The sequence below is a fragment of the Chiroxiphia lanceolata genome, chromosome 1 (assembly GCF_009829145.1).
Source record: "Chiroxiphia lanceolata isolate bChiLan1 chromosome 1, bChiLan1.pri, whole genome shotgun sequence".
Classification (NCBI taxonomy): domain Eukaryota; kingdom Metazoa; phylum Chordata; class Aves; order Passeriformes; family Pipridae; genus Chiroxiphia; species Chiroxiphia lanceolata.
In genome coordinates this window covers 45107748-45125742 of record NC_045637.1, presented here as the reverse complement: position 1 = coordinate 45125742, position 17995 = coordinate 45107748, and the positions used below count along the sequence as shown (strand labels likewise).

The window sequence follows — 17995 nt, the reverse complement described above, 5'->3', positions numbered from 1 at the left end:
ATTATACTTGCTGTAAACTGCAGACATCATCTTAAGAACTGAAACATTCAATGTAACTATTTGAAATCTAACAGAATATCTAATTTTGAGTGTTAGTCCAACCTAAAATCTAGACTAAATGCATATTACAAGAGAGAATCTTCTCCCCATCACCATCCACATGAAGCATTACCACATTGTGAACATCAATTTCAAGTGTCAAGGGTACAAGTCATACCTGCAAGAGCAAGGTTACACAACTTTTTTTCTTTTAGGTAATTTCCACTAACAAGGAAATTTCCAAAGGAAATTACCATTCCCAAGATCTCAGGCAAACTATATATCTTTTAAAAAATAATTTTAAAAATTGTAACAACTCACTCTTCTTAGCATGATTAGGAATCTATCACTGCATTCCTAAGGTCAAGGATGTTTGCTACACTTTACTTTTGCACTTTTTTAAATGTTTCTTCGTAAAACTTTTCAAGTGTAAACATGGTCTGCATACACAAACTCCCAAAAGTCAATTCGGTAGTGAATGTTCCTTACTGGACATGATACTTAGTACCAAAATCCCTCATACTTAAAACTATAACTTGAATAGACAATTCAATCAAAATACACTGCTCAGATAACAGACTGATATTTGGGTCCAAGTCTTAATGTTAAATACAGTAATTTGATCACACTAAGGTAAGTCAATCCATCTCTGCAGTTATTTAAGAGTATATGAAAGAGAAACACTTGTAAAACAAAGGACTTCACTGTGATCAAAATAACTTTACTGCATGTGCTTGATTAAACAGGGGCATGATATTAACTACTGCACTTCCAAAAAGTCCAAGTTTGAAGGAAGTATATTCAGCTGCAAAAAATGCTGAGATCAACACAGCTGCATGATTCAGGGGGTCCATGCATTTCTCCTCTGTCAATAGCAACTGAAGAATGCACCCTTCTTTGCAGATGATTATTGATAAAATACATTTCTTAAATTTAGTTGTGTATTCTGATGCTAAAACACAAAAAGTCCATTTTGTTCCTGTGCCAGAATCCTTCAAAAGCATAGAATATAAAGATTTTAGGGGCAAGGACAGATTTCCCTGATAACAGTTCAGACAGGCTTTTACCAAGAAGCCACCTTGCACTGAAGCTGTTGATACAAACTAGTTTTTTTTTTTGAAAAGACAAATTAAGCAAAAATTGTAACTTCAGCTATTTCTCTTAAATTTTCTTAGTTTTCAGACAGACCACTGAATCATTAGGCGCCAAAGGAAGTAATACTGTCACAACAGATTTTTGGATACCTGGAGTTATGCCCAACCTTTTATCTTATTATGGTACCAAGTGTTTTTAAGGGTAAACTGACCTGATCATTTAGTTGCCGAATTGTCTTCTCTATGTGTGGCAGAAGTCCCCGGAATGTGAATTCCTGTATGAACTGCCTAATTCGATCGTGATCTGTGAGTGTTAAACAAGCACCATGAGGTGTTCCAGAATTTGACTTCTTCGAGTCCTGCAACGATGCAGCAGCCTTCGTGTAATCTGCACTATCCAAACTGCCACTGGGATGATCCAGTTGAAGGGGGTGAGTCTTAAAGTTATTTGACAGGCCATCTATTGAAAGATTGAAACCAAAACCCCCATAAGTACGAAGTTACTTAAACATTTTGGGTTTTAAAGGTCATTTTTATTAACCGCCTTCAAAGCCTTCCTTACTCAGAACTCTGTTAAGGAAAGCTATTCACCAATTATTCTGCACTACAGATCAATGCTGAGCAGATAGCAGCAGAGTGCTACCCAAGTATTGCATCACTCCTCAAATTCTTCAGAAAGTTCAGGGAATCTCAAGAACTAAAACATGGCTAAATATGTATGGTTTTGGCTCTCAACCACAGTGCAAAAAATCCTCGAGTACGCTGACTAATATCAACATTAAAGGAAAACTACAAAAAACATTAAAATCAAAGTAAAACATTCAAGAAAAGTTGGAAATGCAGCAATTACTACAATAGTGCCATTGGGTCCATTCGCTTTCTTCTGCTTATGTTTTATGGTTTAAAAAAAAAAAAAAAAATCTCTTTTTCCAAGCAATCATGACATAAAACAATCTCCTACAAAGTCCTCCCAGTTCAGTGAGAAGGGCTGCTCACTATTATTGCATTTAGCTACCCAAACCAGGCTGAGACACCACTTCACTCTAAGACTTAAACAGCTGTCACATTCATTATTTCTCTTCTCTATAAGAAAATCAACCTGTCCTATCTGACACTGAGCAAAGCTGAGCTGTGAAAGCAAATCTTGAATGGATTTTACTCATGAAATATAAAGCTGGGTATGTAAAGTTCAGTCAGCAGCTCACAGACGACATCTGGGCTGCAGGTCCTAGAAATGTACTTCTATAGGCAACTACAGGTTCTCCTACATACAGAGGTCCCAGTATGCCTCTCAAGTCAGGTATGAAGGATCTGGGAGGCAGGCCAGACAATGCAGGGTACCTCACTTCTTCCCTATTTCATGATGCTCCTCATCTGAATCCTACACAGCTACCTTAAAAATTCCTTTGAAAAAGGTCATGCATTAAATTTACACTCAATTTCATCTACTATCCTCTCCCATCCACAAGCTGAGTTGCAAGGCAAGTGCTTCCAAACAACTTACAAACTAAGTCACTACTCTGACATTTACAGACTTAATGCCAAAAACAAAGACAAAAAACCCTCCAGAAGCTCAGGTTTCAAGTTATATCAGAGTACACAACTCAAAACTTATTATTATGAAAACTGACCATTTGATCCTATCTTACTTTTTACTAGCTGCCAGAGTTTGCAGAGAATATACTTTATCTTACAAAATATGAGCCCAATACATCATTAGCCACCTCATTAAGGATATATCTACCAATTGCCATCTATCCAGTAGCTCAGTACCACAGCACTTTATCTGGTGGACAGATAAACTATTCCTTTGAATTCCCTAACAAATCACCTAAGTGATTACCATCTAACAGGTGAGACAGTTGTGTAAATTCTGTAACATCAATGTTTTGACAAAGTTACAAAAATACCTTTAATTTCACTGTCTAAGCCATCTGATATCAAGTGATCAGTATTCTTGCTTGAAACAGCAGTATAATCTTCATAGCAATCCTGCCAGAAAAGGGAAAAAAAGTCAGAATTTTAAGACTACTACATTACATACAAAAGTCAGTAAACAGTACTTATCAGCTTCAATAACAGCTAAATGAATTATTACAAAAACATGTGTGTTCATATATATTAATTTCTCTAAGTAGTTTCTGAGGCTTTAAGAAACTGTCCTAAAGATGAAAGTTATAGTCACCAAATTAAGCAAGTACCTTCTCACTTGCTCAATTAGCATCCCTGTCAACCAAAGCAAGCAACTCCAGCTCTTACATAGCAATGCCTACAGCAGCAAAAATATACTCCCTAAAGCAGTTCCTGAACAAGTTCTCACATGTTAATTAAAAAAAAAAAAAATCCATGTTAAAAATCTATGTTGCACAGTTGATAGGGGACAGAAAAAAGATCTAATCAGTTTATGATGGAATATGACTTTTTGGTCCTAAAACCAAAAATACAGGTATTTATGGCAAACTGAACTCAAGAACACACTAGCACTTGCAATTTTAGCAGATGACAGACCAGACTGAACCGAAAGAAAAACCACACAGAGTCCCACAAAGCAACACACCCACACTATTTAACAAAGTACTGAAGACTCAGAAAATAAAATCCAAAGAGTGAAGAAGATGTAAGTAAGTAGAAAGTAGAGTTACTATGAATAGGACATTTCTGAGGTTACTTCCTCTTGTCAGTGTATAAAGCACAAGTCTTATTTCAGGGCTCTTGTCAGTCTACTTCAGACAGTCTAATATTTCAGTGTTCCTTGCTGTCAACTGTCCTACTGACAGCAGCATAGAGTATAGTTCTTAGAGAGGACTCATCTTATGCCCTCACAAAAAGTCACAGCTATGTCAGAAGTCCATTCTGTAGAAACACATACATAAGACTAAGGTAAAACTTTAACACAACTAAAATGGGCTTTCATATGCACTTAATAAACTGTTTTTAGAACACTACAGTACCTGGTTCTGGATAGTATTTTTCTGAAGGTACTGACTCCAAGGATCTGGTATCTGTTCATCTGTTCCTCTATTAGACACCCGAGAATTTATTTTCAGCAAATAGCAACCCTGAGTTCCATACCTCTGCTTCATCTCTTCATAAATGGAGTCAGCTCTGAAAAAGTAAAACGTTTACTCTGTGTTGATATCACACTAACTTCATTTACTGCAACAAGCTATTTTAGACTATTATCCATAGTAATTAAAAGAAAAATTCTCCCATTTTTAAAGCAGTCCTTTATGCAAAAGTAAAATTGAGAATATTTTGAGAATTAGTTCAGCAAGCTAGCAAAGAAAGCATCTACCTCAAAAGCTGATTCTTTTCATGTAATGTAAACACAAGAAGTAGACCTAAAAATAATACTTAAGGAAATCTGCCTTGATAACAGCATACTGGTAAAGGCATCCTACTGTATGTCTGATCTCAACTGAATTTATCAACACAAAAATTTCAGTCAAAGAGCTCATCTGTAAATTCACTGAAGGCAGAAGACCCACCTTTGTTCTTCTCCTGTGCTTACATCATGCAGTAACACGTAGTATTTGAGCGTGTTTGGTATAAACCACTTGGGATATGAGTATTCACTACTATGCTGAATCCGATGTTGCTCTTGAGACAGCTTCAGAAACTGCTCCACAGGCTCTGGTTCACTGGAGGAAACTACGAGCATACCTAAATTCATCATTAAGGACATACCAAGGGAACACAGGGACAACCACTGATCATAACAAAACAGGAAGGATATAAAATGAAATACATGAGTACAATACTTAAACCTGTAAAACACATTATCACAGAAGTACATGCAACTAGAATTTGGCCTCAGACTCAGTAAAAAACAGCATTTAAACAATCAGTTAACTAACAGCTCTAATACAATGCAAGAGGAATATGCTCCAATTCTGACACTGAATCCAAGTTTAAGGTAATACATAACAGCTTATCTAAGATTTGAGATACAGACCAAATGTTCATATAGGAAACATGTAACTGAAATTCATCCCCACTGGACTTTAGCTTTCAACTTCCACAGAGAGTTGGGACTTTAAGTTACTACCTGAGCAACAGCAACGACCACTATTCATAAACACAACATATTCTGAGTAAAAAGCAGAAGTGTTCAGATTTTTACCTCACTGCAACTACACAACCATTAATAAGGAACATCCTGCTCTGCTACATCTATTCACCAAATCAAAACACATTAATTCAGAGAAGCCAGAAAGCAAAGTTGTATTTTAAATGCTACTAGAATATAGAAGTCAAAAGATAGAATCAATATTTTGTGAAGTTAATTCTACTCAAATAGCTAATGGCCATACTTTTCTATCATACTAAAATGATAATGTACAGTAAACAGAGTAGGTATTATGAAGCCTGCAGCATTATAATTATTGCAAAGCTGATCAATGGCTACACCATGAAACAGTGAGTATTTTTATTTTCCCTGTAGAAAAGCAAATCAGGCCTAAGTTTTGGTAAAAAAAAAAAAAAGAAAAAAATGAAAACATTCAGGCATCTTTCTATACTTCTTTTCTAAAATAGCTCAAAGTTCACCAATTTTCCAAAACATCCTCTCCATCTGCTTTAAAAAAAAAGCTATAAAAAGTAGCAGGTGCATCCCAAATACACAAACCTCTGTTGTAGATAAGGGACAGTCAACAGATTCCTAAACGGTGACAGCAGAAAATGTTTTAGAGTGACAAAGTTTAGTTTACAGGTTACTGGCTTTAAGTTCACTTTGACACAAAAAAGTGTGTGGAGAAGGGGGGAAACAAACAAACAATACAAACAGCACAAAAAACCCTCCGGCCAAATAATAACCACAAAGAAAAACTTGACACCCTTATGAAACTAGCCTGTGTAGTTGGACATATTGAAAAAAGATATAGGGTTCAAAACATAATTGCAAAAGAGTTACTGCAAAACTTCAGTGTCTCCTTACATTACACCTTGTAACAGCCTCCACTGGAGCAGCCTGTAACACTCAAAGGATACATGCAACATAGTGGTTTAAGAATTCGTGATCTGATGCAGGCATGGACTGAAGAAAGCACTCTCTGTAAGACTCAAACCAAGGAGTAGTAGCTGCAATACACAACAAAACAGGACAAATTAGACTACTCAGTGAAACTTCTGCATACTCACTTATGAAAAGGAAATATGAAAGACTACACCTAAAAGTGAAGCTTGCAAACTCTTGACAAGGTTTGCACGGCAGGGGAAAGAAGGGGGAACAGTCCAAGGAGAAAGCATCTAAAATACACACAAGTAGGAGAAACAGTAACACTTTAAATCAAATCCTGTGAAACTGAATAGCATGGTAAGTACCGAATTCCTCAACACTGTAGGCTCACCTCTATTCAGTTGTTAAACTACCTACTCTTTACCACCCCTTTATACACACACACACTTGGGAAAGAAAGAAAACAAAAAATTGCTCTAGCAATCACTGAATTTGCTGGGCTAGGGATGCAAGAATTGACCAATTGACCATTTGAGTATGCAGAGGAGTTAAAGATTACCAAAATTCTATCCTGCCTGTTTGTATGAAGCTTTTGTTAAGTGTTTTGACTTGGCTTGACAGCAGGCCCCTCCCTATGCTTTGCTAAAATAAACAGCTCAGCTGTCAGCTGGGAAAGCAAAGACCCCAGAAGATAAAACCTCGGACCTGAGTTGTGCCATTAGTGCCCCATAATTTTAACCTGCCATGTTCAAATGCCCTTTTACAATAGGGATTTCAGTCTCCTAAGAGTAGCAAATCAAGGGAAACCAAGGACGTGTGGGACATCCAAAAACACATGAACCTTGTCCATTTCTTCCATTTCTCCCACTCCAACTATCAGTCAAGCAATGAATTATTATTTCTTCTTTCAAGCCTGTTTTAGGCCATCTCAATTCTCCAACTCCTTCCCTTAGGTGGACCCCAGAGCAAAATCAATTCATTTCCAATAACCTGATTTCACACTGAAGTAACTGGAATCCATAGTCAACTAATCTAGAATGATAGCAAATAGCAAACTAGAAAACAGTAACTAGTACAGGAGAAAAAAAGCATTAACAAGAAATCCTGAAGGTATTTATTTTCTGTATATGGCCCCAAAAAACCACATTTAACTCCCACAAAAATTTCTAATATTTTTTTAAACCTCTCATGCACCCCCTGCAGGGAAAAAAGAAAATAAACAAACTACCACCTTGATTTCTTAAACTGACTTTAGGAAGCAGGTTCATTTTTATGTTGGAATTATCTTCTAGAGCACTAAGTTAATGCATTTTGTTTAATCCTGCATTGTCAAGCCCTCTTAGATCAGCTGTATCCACACAGAAGTCAGACAGTCATGCTTCATAACTGAACTCAGTCTAGCAGGCAGCACATCTCACATAAAAAAGACCAATAGGAGACAAACTTCTAGCTTTTGATTATAGCCTTTCTAGAAGCTGCTCTCTGAGCACTCACCTAGGGTATAAAAAGCTCTTGGCTTTACTTAGTCCTACATGTAAATATGCCAACTATTTAAATTAAGGAAAACACAGCTTGTTATTAAAAACAAACCATGAGAAAGTGATTCATATACATATTTTTCACAAGTATAACAAGGCTTGCACTAACTCAGGTTCATGGCAAACAACATTAAACAACTTAAGGCAGAATCTTCAACCGCACTGTAGTTTCAAGGGCTGCTTTCAAATTTTCACTTTTGTTTTGCTGCTGAATCACAGCTCTTTAAAAAATATGACACAGTTACAAATAGGGAAGTACAACTTTGTTTTGTGAGGTGGTTCTCCCTCGCCCCCCTTTCTTCTTAGGCCTATTAAGAACTTTGGAAGTGACCTCAAAGGCAACTGGATTCCCTCTACACCACCACAACATACATTAACAGGATTCAGTCAAACATTTACAGGGCTATAATAACTTATAGTAGATACTTAAAATAATAAACACACACCATATTCAAAACAAAGGCAGTATTTGAAAAAAATTTCATAAGACACTATAGCAGTGCATACCAACACTGTGTCATTTAGGTATCCAGACCTATGTTTTGCATTTCTCCAGTAATATATTTTCCAGTATGCTACACAAGTAGAACTGAAGTTTATGCAAACTTGCTAACGTGTTCGGAAGTTGTTAAGAAAAAAAAAGTGGTAAGTAATGTTTGTACATAACAGCTTAAGAATGAGAAGTCTACTTCATGAAGTTTTGTACTCTTTAGGCACTTAGCAGCATCTGAACAAACACTATTGAAAGGATAGCTATTACTAACCAAAAGCATAAATTTTGTTAAAATCTAATATTGAAAAACATAAAAATCTGGCTCTTATAGACCACAACAGTCTCACTGTGAGTTGACAGGCCAGTAATCAAATGGTTTGGTAGCAATAAGTCTTATAAACTAGGTGAAGATGTATTAGAAAGCATTTTTGTTTTAAGAGTCATACTCCAGAAAGGATGTCAAGATAGCAGAGGCGTATGTGCTCTAAGTACAGTCAGCACTTGAGTTCCAATTCAAAAAGTGTTACTTTCCTCTGAGAAGGAAGTTCTGTAGAGAAGCAGAAAGTACATTTGAAATACAACACAGTAACAGTATACAGTTCCATGGGATCAAACAATCCAGTACTTTTACAGCATGAGGTAAATTTTCCACCACCACTGTTACCGACTGCAAGGAAAGACCAAATGATTCTGATTAACAAGAGTAGAAATGTGACTAAAAGAAAATTAAAACAACCATCACCAGAAATTTTTCATTTAGGGGGAAAAATGGAGGAACACACATCTACGCCAAGAAAAGTGCTAAACAGTTATAGCAGATGGTAAGGAAAGGTGGATGGGGCACATGGAAAAGGAGTAAAGGGCAATCTGGCAAATCGGCACCAACCACAAAAAATACCTGAATAAAACGTGGATGTGTTCAGTTCCATCAGTGTCTCTTTCCAATTACTGTACCAAGGAACACTAGCTTTAACTGAGCGATCTGATAGAAAAAACATGATATTATTATACTAAAAAGGGTCAGGTGCAAACACACTATTGGCTTTTACACTCTGGTAGCGTGAAGTAGAAAAATCGATAGCATGCAGGCCCATCAGGGGCACTGAAGACATTTGATTCCAGCTAACCTTGATCTTGAGTATTTCAGGCTCCTCAACATTTGACAGTGTACTTTCATGGAAATTAATACTAATTTCTAGTTCAGCCCCAATTCGAGGCTTGAACAAAAATGGAAATTCTATAATGTAGCAAAGATTTAAGTTTTATCTTGATATTATTTCTATTTTTCTAGTTGGAAGATACTCTAAACCTAAGGCATTAACTTCTGAGATTTCTCAGCCTGTAGTACTCGTAGAAGTAACTGAATACATTAGCTACTGAAAGTGGTTGCCCCAGCATTTTCCCTCCTCTCCATCATTTTCCTGCATTGCTTCATGCCAGCATTAACATCATGCAGCCCTGAAAAAACATAGCCAGGGAATTGATCCAGCTGAAAAAAATGTTTTCTTCTCTGACATATTTTAAGTCTTTAGTGGAATCGTTTTTCCTCACTTTCCACATGCACAAGTACGTGGGAGAAACAGGGGTGGTTGAACATAAGTAACCTTTCAGCATTCAACCAAGTCTATCAGTAAAAGATTATGGAACTATGAGACTATTAAACAACAATTCTAACAAAGAAGGATTACAAACAATTAAATCAATACACCACAGCAGTTCCAGAACTTTTCTGAAAAGAGTAGTATCACGATCCCAGTGCCAGAAACACTCATACCTCAGCTTCTTAAACATTCGTGTCTTTCTTCAAAGCAAACTGCACTTGATCATAATTTTAAAGATTAAGGAAATATTTAATATTGCTATCCTAGAAAACTAATGCACACGCATCACCCCACCACTGCCAAGGAAAAAAAAAAAAAAGAACAAATTAAAGAACTGATTAGACTATTTCACATTTCATGCCAAATAACTATGTTTTGGTTTCAGGAATGACTGCTTCCATTGGTTTCAACAAAATGCTCTAAGAAAGTTGGAAAAAAAAAAGTTCTTTAGTAAATACTTTTAGTTTTCTAAGCAGAAACGGAACCCCACTTGGCAAGCAAGGGTTGCCAAGTTCCTCACATTCTCCTGCAATGTAATGGGACACAAGTTTCTTCACCAAGAACGCTGCCAGTGCTTTGTGCTAAACTCCTAAAATGGGATACTACAAAGCTGTTACGTGATTTTGTCCTTCTGTATGATCTTAAGCATCTTATACATCTCTCCTGCTGTCAAATAAGCATATAGTCAGTCTGAATGGAAATAAGAACCTAATCACTGAGACAGAAGATAGTCAAATATGACCATTTGTACATCTGACTCTCCAGGAGTAAACATAAAAAATAAACTACAAAGCATAGCTTAGTATAGCCACTATTTTTTTCTCCTTTTTCCAGTACCTCACTTCTAAACTGAGATCATTAGAAATCTTATGGAAAAGTCTATTCACTGAAATCATTCTGCGTTCTTTGGGTCTTCAAATCTCTAGAACTGAAACAAACTTTTCATCAAAAAAACTTCACAAAAGAAGTCAATTCACCATTTGACAGATAGACAAGGGCACAGAAACTGAAACAAGTGTGCCATTTTTCCATCCTCAGCAGAAGGAAAAAAAACCCCTCATACATCAGTGTACTACAACAACATCAGTTACTAATCCTCATGAGGTTGTTATCAGTCTCTTGCTATAGCAGAGACAAATTCTTCAGTGCAGACTAAACTTTCAATACAATAAATTATGGATGTTTAAATAGGGCAATGCATACATGCTTTGAACTAAGTCTGTACTCAAAGGCTTTAACGGATTAGGGTCTTAATTGGGAGGAGTTTAATCTTCTCAGCTCCCAAGATCAGGTCTCATTTAGTATTATTCACAATACCTCATCACTTGGAGATCTGAAAAAAAAAAATTTTTAGAATATTCTAGTCATTTTGACAGTGAAATATGAAGCACTGAGTTTCATGGGGAGAAAAAAAGCAAGACAAGGAATCATACACCTTTCCTCAAAATCTTTTTATGACAACTTTATGAACTCCATGTAATAAGTAAAAACAAAAACAGAAGTCATAAATATGTAAATTAGTACCAACATTATAAATAAGTGCTGATATTTATTCAGCCAAGTGTAACAAGTCTTGTTACAATCCATTTTGTAACAAGAAAATAAGACAACCAAAGCATGACTAATTTCTACTTGAAAATAATGATTTAACACAAGTTCAGAAGAATTACAACACTAGGAAATACTGAAGTTATTAACTAAGTTCAACCACTCTTTTAGCATCATATAAACCCAAAACTATTTGATAAATCTGAAGTTACAGTAAGAACAATGACTCAAATCTGAGCATCTCTGAGTAATTTCAATACATGCCATGAAGTTGAAAACAAGGTCAGAAACCCTACAGCAAATTCCAGTTCAAGTTACGAAAAATACAATATCATTACATACCACTAATGTTGAGATCATAATCTCCAGCTGTGATCACATTAGCTACCAGTCCTTCAGCAGGCTGACTGACAGACACAACATCATTCAGAAGTTTCCGAATGGCACCAGGCTGAGGTGGGTGAGTAACGATGTTGTTGACAGCAATCTTCAAATTTTTAATTATGTGAAGCTGATTATTAGGATCCCTCATGTGAACTAAAAAAAGAAAAAGAAAAAGCTTTGTTGAGAAGTATAACATAACAGACAGTTAAAATAGTTGTCATGCATTAATCTTTTTACAACACAGTTTTCCCTTAAAGATTACTTCACTAAACTTCTCCATCACCAATTTTAGATCAGAGTCCATAATACCTGACTATCAAAAATGAAGTGGGGGAAGGTAGTAACAGCAAATTAGTTCATGTTTGACATTAGGCTTCTCTAGGCAAACTGATTAAAACATAGCATAGGATTTTAGCTTGTAAGAATATCCACTACAACTAACAAAGCACTCAAAGTGCACACCCTACACTGCTGCATGCCCTTCTATGTGGAACATACTGAACTTTCACAGGAAGCTTATAGGAACCATATATGGATTTCACACATCTCACGTTTTGAGGAATCACCAGTTTCCAAGAAAACCCCAGTAGACAATAAATAGCATTTAAGAAACCTGACAGGGATAGCATACATTCTTTCATCCAAAATGAACATATTCTATGAAGACAGGCTGAGAGAGTTGGGATTGTTCCTCCTGGAGAAGAGGCTCCAGGGAGACCTCATAGAAGCCTTACAGTTCCTAAATGCGACTGGCAAGAGAGCTGGAGAGGTAAGCAGGCATTTTGTGACAACACAAGGGAGAATAGCTTAAAACTGCAAGAGAGCTGGTTTAGATCAGATACTGGGAAGAAATTCTTTACTCTGAGGGTGGTGAGGCACTGGAACAGGTTGCCCAGAGAAGCTGTCAAAGCCACATCCCTGAGGTGTTCAAGGCCAGGCTGGGCAGGGCTTTGAGTAATCTGGTCTAGAGTCCCTGTCTGTGGCAGAGGGGTTGGCCCATTGCAGGGGGTTTGGAACTAGATGTTCTTTAAGGTTCCTTTAAACCACTCCATGATTTTTAATACTACAACTTCCTTTTTAGATTCTTTGTGAAACTTGCTCCTTCAAGCCATCTGTTTTTAAAAAAGTATTCATGACATTTTCAACACTCATTACAATTCTTGGCCTGCTCTGATTTTTCATGTAATTTTCCCCTATTTCAAACCACAACCACCACCAATCAAGCCAGTTTTGTAAGTTCAGGCAGGACACACTGACTATGGCTGCCTAAGCCAACTGGTGCTACCATATGCCCCACAGTACAGCCCTCAACTAACTCTTCTGTATTTTATTTTCACAAATCCCTGTACAGTATACAAAAGGCAGTGCACATAAAGGGAAAATTCTCATTCTTCTCATCTTTCAACTGATCACATGAAAGTCTGAAACTGAGTCTTCAATCCCCTCCAGCCTGGAGAACATATCACACCATTTACACAAGTATTTTCAAAAGTGAAAACTAAGCAGCCCAAGCCAAATCACACAACATGTCTTTACAATCCATTTTAAGTGTTAAAGCAGATTTCTAGCGCAGTTGAAATCTTAACTAGCAAAGTTCTACCCTCCTCAATCACATATGCACTCCCAACCTTTACTGAGCACTGAAACTCATGGGAAAACACAGCAAAGCAGTTTAGAAAATTGGACCTACCCAAGAAACCTAAAAATTTGTGGGTTTTTTCAGCTCTAAGTTTCAGACTACATATCAACACAGGGGAAGGCAATTGTGCTGTCTAAACTTAATTTGTCCAGTTCAGCATTTCTAACAGAAAGTTGAAAGAGTTGTTTGGGGTTGGTTTTTTTTCATCTTATCACATAGGTAAATTATCAACCCTTCTGCCACATGATTACTGAAAATATCAAAAGTAAAGGAAGTGGAAGAGACAACCATGAAACTAGTTTGCCTTCACCAGTGAAGCTATAACACTGGAACTCATCATTGGTGCCTATCCTAAAATATAACAGCCATAATAATGAAGAGCAAACACATTTCCATACAGAACACAGATGACATTTCTGGAATATGTGCAATGCTAAGGACTGAAATAACGGACATAGCTGGAACCCCATAAAGCACTTGTCTTAATGCACAATAAAAAAAAATTTCTACTGTTATACATTTCTTTCAAGAGTTTAGGAGAACATTTCAGAAAGCACTTTACCAGAAGTGCAAGTAGTCACATATAATATTAGAACAGTATCTTTCTCAACAGAAGTTGAAAATCGCCAGATGCTGACTAAAATACTCACAAACAAGGAATTCCTAACATCAAACTAAGCTCAAAAAACCCACAGCATACCCATTAAATCTCCTTCATCACTTGCTAGTTGAAGTGTACACTGTAATTCTCCCTCCCAGCATTAGTTCATATAGTATTTTTAAAGACTCTTAAAAACAGGATGCTATTCTAAAGAAAATCTACCTATAGAATATATATATTCATTAAATTAGGCATCAATTGTTATAACAAATGCAATAATTAAGAAAGACTGCCACTTTGAGAATCAATATGTAGGTACAAAATCCTCAGTATACTTTTATTTCCTTTATCAAAGTTTGGGGAGGGTTTTGGTTTCACTTTCCTCTGAAGTCAAGACTCACCAGAACTGTAAAGCTGTTCCTCTCACTTTTTTAACCATTTCAATAACAAAAAGTAACTTACCTATAGAAGTCAAGAAGCTAAAAATTATAGGACAGACCATTCTGAATCTGTGCTCAGCATTTCCTACCATCACAATTTGCTATATTGCAAGGGTATTTTCAGCTACACCAACATTAGCAAGTCACTGACAGGCCAAAGTTGATGAGTAGATTAAATAATGATTAGTGCAGAGGGCAGCCCCCTAGATCTACACTATGTATCTTTGTGGGGTTCTACTTGAAATTAGATATAATCTGGTCTCCTTGGATTGAGCAACCTCAAGCAGTGTGTGGTTTTACACTACCTGAAGAATAAAGCAGTATTTTTGGCCTTCCCATCTCTGTTAACACATGTAGGATGACTGATATATGCAGAGTAGACAGCTCAGCTTAGTTCCTGTGTATCAAAACTGTTCTGCACATAAATCAGGAGATTAATTTCATAACTGCATAAACAAGAACGCTGATGAGCGTGCAGCCTTCAACAGGTTCATAAACCATGTAAATCCTAAATTTCAGACAAAAATATCTATTATGACAGGACTCTAAAAATGCAGTAGCAAACCCGTGGTTGAGCTTATCAAATTATAGAAGAGTTCAGAAAGCAATGCATGTACTTTAAAGTTTTGCACAAATACAAGGGACAGTTTATTGCCAAAAGAGAAGAAATGCTAATAAACCCAATTTTATGTTACAAATTCAATGAAATAGCTACTAAGTAAAGATGAGAGCGTTACTTTAAAAAGGACAGCATTTCACACTCCCTTAGGAAAATACAGAAATGCTTACAAATTAAGATGCCAAAACAGAATCACAGAATAGTCAGCGTTGGAAGGGAACCCTGGAGATCATCCTGTCCCGCCCCCCTGCCAAGACAGGGTCACCTGGAGCAGGTGATATAGGAACACATCCAGATAGGTTTTGGATGTCTCCAGAGAGGGAGACTCCATGACCTCCCTGGGCAGCCGCTTCCAGTGCTCTGCCACCCTCAATGTAAAGAAGTTCTTCCTCATGCTGAGGTGGAGCTTCTTGTGTTTTAGTTTATGGCTACCACTCCTCACAGAATAGTTATCATAATAATATCACGATCAAATATGATGATGATAATAACAATCATATGCACTGAAACACACAGTTGTGGAGGCATGGCATGTACGCACATTCTGCTGTACCATGAGCAGATCATTCATCATGCCTCTCTTCCTCTGAATTTGACATGAAAAGCACCATGGAAAAATTTTACCGCTAATTTTGGTCAAAACTATTAAAGTAGAGAAATTTAAAAACTTATCCTATGTTTTCAGTGTTGTGCTCTTGGTAAACAGTGTCACTATGCAATAGTGTTTGTGCAGATTCCAACAAGCATGTTCCCCTGTCATAGACTTCCACCAATTCTGGAGCTTGAGAAATCACTTACCATTGCACAAACTCATTAGAAATTTTATTCCACCAAACTACTCTTCTGCCTGAAGAAAATACCTACTACGGCTTTCCTTACCCTTATACATGCTGGCTTCCACCACAAGAAGTTACAGACAGCATGCAGAAACACGTTTTTCACGAAGACAGAAGAGGAAGTCACAAAGAAGAAGAACGGGAGTCAGGCCTGTGGCCTGTTCAATTCCAATACACAAAGTAGTGCAGCAACAAAACCCTCTGTCCCAAGCTCTACCCAGGTAACCTGAAGATGACTGAGGTTTTCGAGCTCCTTAACTGTCAAAACAATTGGAACAAAACCAGTTGCAACTAAGCAACACAAGAATTAAGTGTTTTTCAAAGTGAATGCTTCATTTTCAATAGTCTGCCTGGTTTGGTTTGCTAGATGCATTTTGAGAGCCTTTCACCAAAGAATCTAAAGAGATAATTAACTTGAGAACTCTAAGGATGCAAGCGCCTGCATTTATTATTTTTATCTCTGCTGCATTCTCACACAGCTCATGAGTGTTGCTAAAAAAATGAAAAACATTTATAAACAAATCTTAATAGGTTACTAAGACTTACCACAAATTAAGAGATTTTTAACACAGAGTAGCTTTTAAGTTGATGTCATTTTTTTTAAAGAGAAATGCAAAAGCCTAACTCAAGAGACAATACAAGTTCCATTTTCTTGCATTGTTTCTTCAGCACATGACACGCAGAGGCTGAAGTCTGAGATACCAAATCTGACAAATGTCACTGCATTACTATCCTGACAAAGAGTTCTATTCAAATTGCTGTCCTGCATACTATTTTGATGAGCAACAGCTTGAAACACATAGATTAGTTAAATTAAAAAAAAAAAAAAAAAAAACCAAACAATTCCAGATAGTAAGTTAAAGTATTAGAGCACACTCCGGTTTCCCTCCAGTGGTCAATTTCCAGTTCTGCTAGACTTCACGTGGTCATTTCAAGGCTGCCACATGACCAGCTCAACTCCAACCTTTTCTTTGCACAGGTCTTACTCAGAGAAACGTCACCCAAAAAAAAAGCCTATAGGATAAATCTACAGGCGAGAGAAAGACTGAAATGACAACGTTTCTGAACGACTGACCACACTTTCAACAACTAGGTATAAGAAGTGTGAAACCCAGTAAGATCCGTAGTAAGAGTCGTGTACAAGTACCAGCCAGGTAACAGCAAAGTGGTTTCAGTGAAAGACAAAAATTCGCCTGAAGAGCTGGATTTACAGGCACCTTCCTCTTCCGCCGTCTGATGTCTCCAGGAGAAGCTCAACTTCCCAGGTTCCGCAGACCGAATGAAACTAAGCGGTCTTAAGAGCTGTCACCTGCGGCAACCCCGGCAAACGCAAAGCCTGTCCCAGCTCCAGGTGACACCCGGCCGGCCGGCCGCCGCCAGGGGCCCCGGGAAGGGGTGTCTTCCCCCCGGGGAAGGGGTTTCTCACTCCCCGGGGAAGGGGGATCTCGCCCCGGCGGGGACAGCCCCGGTGGGACCCCCCGGAGGCCGCGGGCGGAAGGGAGGAAGGGAGAGGCGCCGCCTCCCCCGCCCCGTGTAAACAACCCGCTCCGCTCCCGGCACCGACCTTCCGAGGTGAGGCGGCAGAAGGGCCTCACCAGCTCGGCGAAGCTGAGGTTGTTCCTGCGGGTGAGCCGCTCCGCCTCTTCGCTGCACAGCGCGGCCACCAAGGGCACGAACGAGTCCTGGATGAACTCCTGCACTGACTGCACGCACTGGGCCATCGCCGCCGCCCGGGGCCGCCCGAGACGGCCCCGCCACCTTTCTGCTCGTTTCTCCGGCTGCCCTTCCCGCTTCCCGCGGCGCTGCCTGTGCGCGGGTCCCGCCCCGGCCCCGCTCAGCGCCCGCCGAGCGCCGCCATGTTGCGCCTCGGCCGAGCCCCTCGGGAAGCGCCCGTTCCCGGCGGCCCCCGCGCCCGCTCATGTGATTGGCCGAAGGGGCGGGGCCGGGCCGAGCCGGGGGAGGCGACGGTGGCCGAGCTGGGGGGTGTGTGTGTGTGTGTGTGTGTGATCTCCCTCTCCCCCCCGCGGAGGGACTTGGTGCGGTCCGAGGTGGGAAGGTGGGGGGGGGCGGGCGCGGGGCCCTGGGATGTCCCGGGGGTATCCCTGGAGCCGGGAAGCTGGTTTGGCACCGCCGAACCTCCCCTCATAAAAGAAGTTCTGTCGGTTTTATTAGAAAAAAAACCAAAACAACAACAACAACAACACAA

The 17995-nt window shown here is 38.7% G+C and overlaps 1 protein-coding gene across 4 annotated transcripts in view; it reads right to left on the bottom strand.

The window, feature by feature from the left end:
• Window positions 1-17681, bottom strand: part of TRAPPC8 (trafficking protein particle complex 8) — a 52078-nt gene extending 34397 nt beyond the window's left edge. Inside the window, exons 1-8 of one of the 4 annotated variants that reach the window (XM_032687836.1) lie at window positions 17354-17681; window positions 11613-11807; window positions 9020-9103; window positions 6123-6212; window positions 4622-4796; window positions 4085-4238; window positions 3044-3125; window positions 1346-1593 (exon numbers count right to left, since the gene is read on the bottom strand). In XM_032687836.1, the coding sequence (XP_032543727.1) occupies window positions 1346-1593; window positions 3044-3125; window positions 4085-4238; window positions 4622-4796; window positions 6123-6212; window positions 9020-9103; window positions 11613-11807; window positions 17354-17510 (1185 nt within the window). In that variant the 5' untranslated portion in view covers window positions 17511-17681. The remainder of the gene's footprint in view (window positions 1-1345; window positions 1594-3043; window positions 3126-4084; window positions 4239-4621; window positions 4797-6122; window positions 6213-9019; window positions 9104-11612; window positions 11808-17353) is intronic. The other 3 variants (XM_032687828.1, XM_032687852.1, XM_032687846.1) reach the window with 3 other exon arrangements.
• Window positions 17682-17995: the final 314 nt, after the last annotated feature.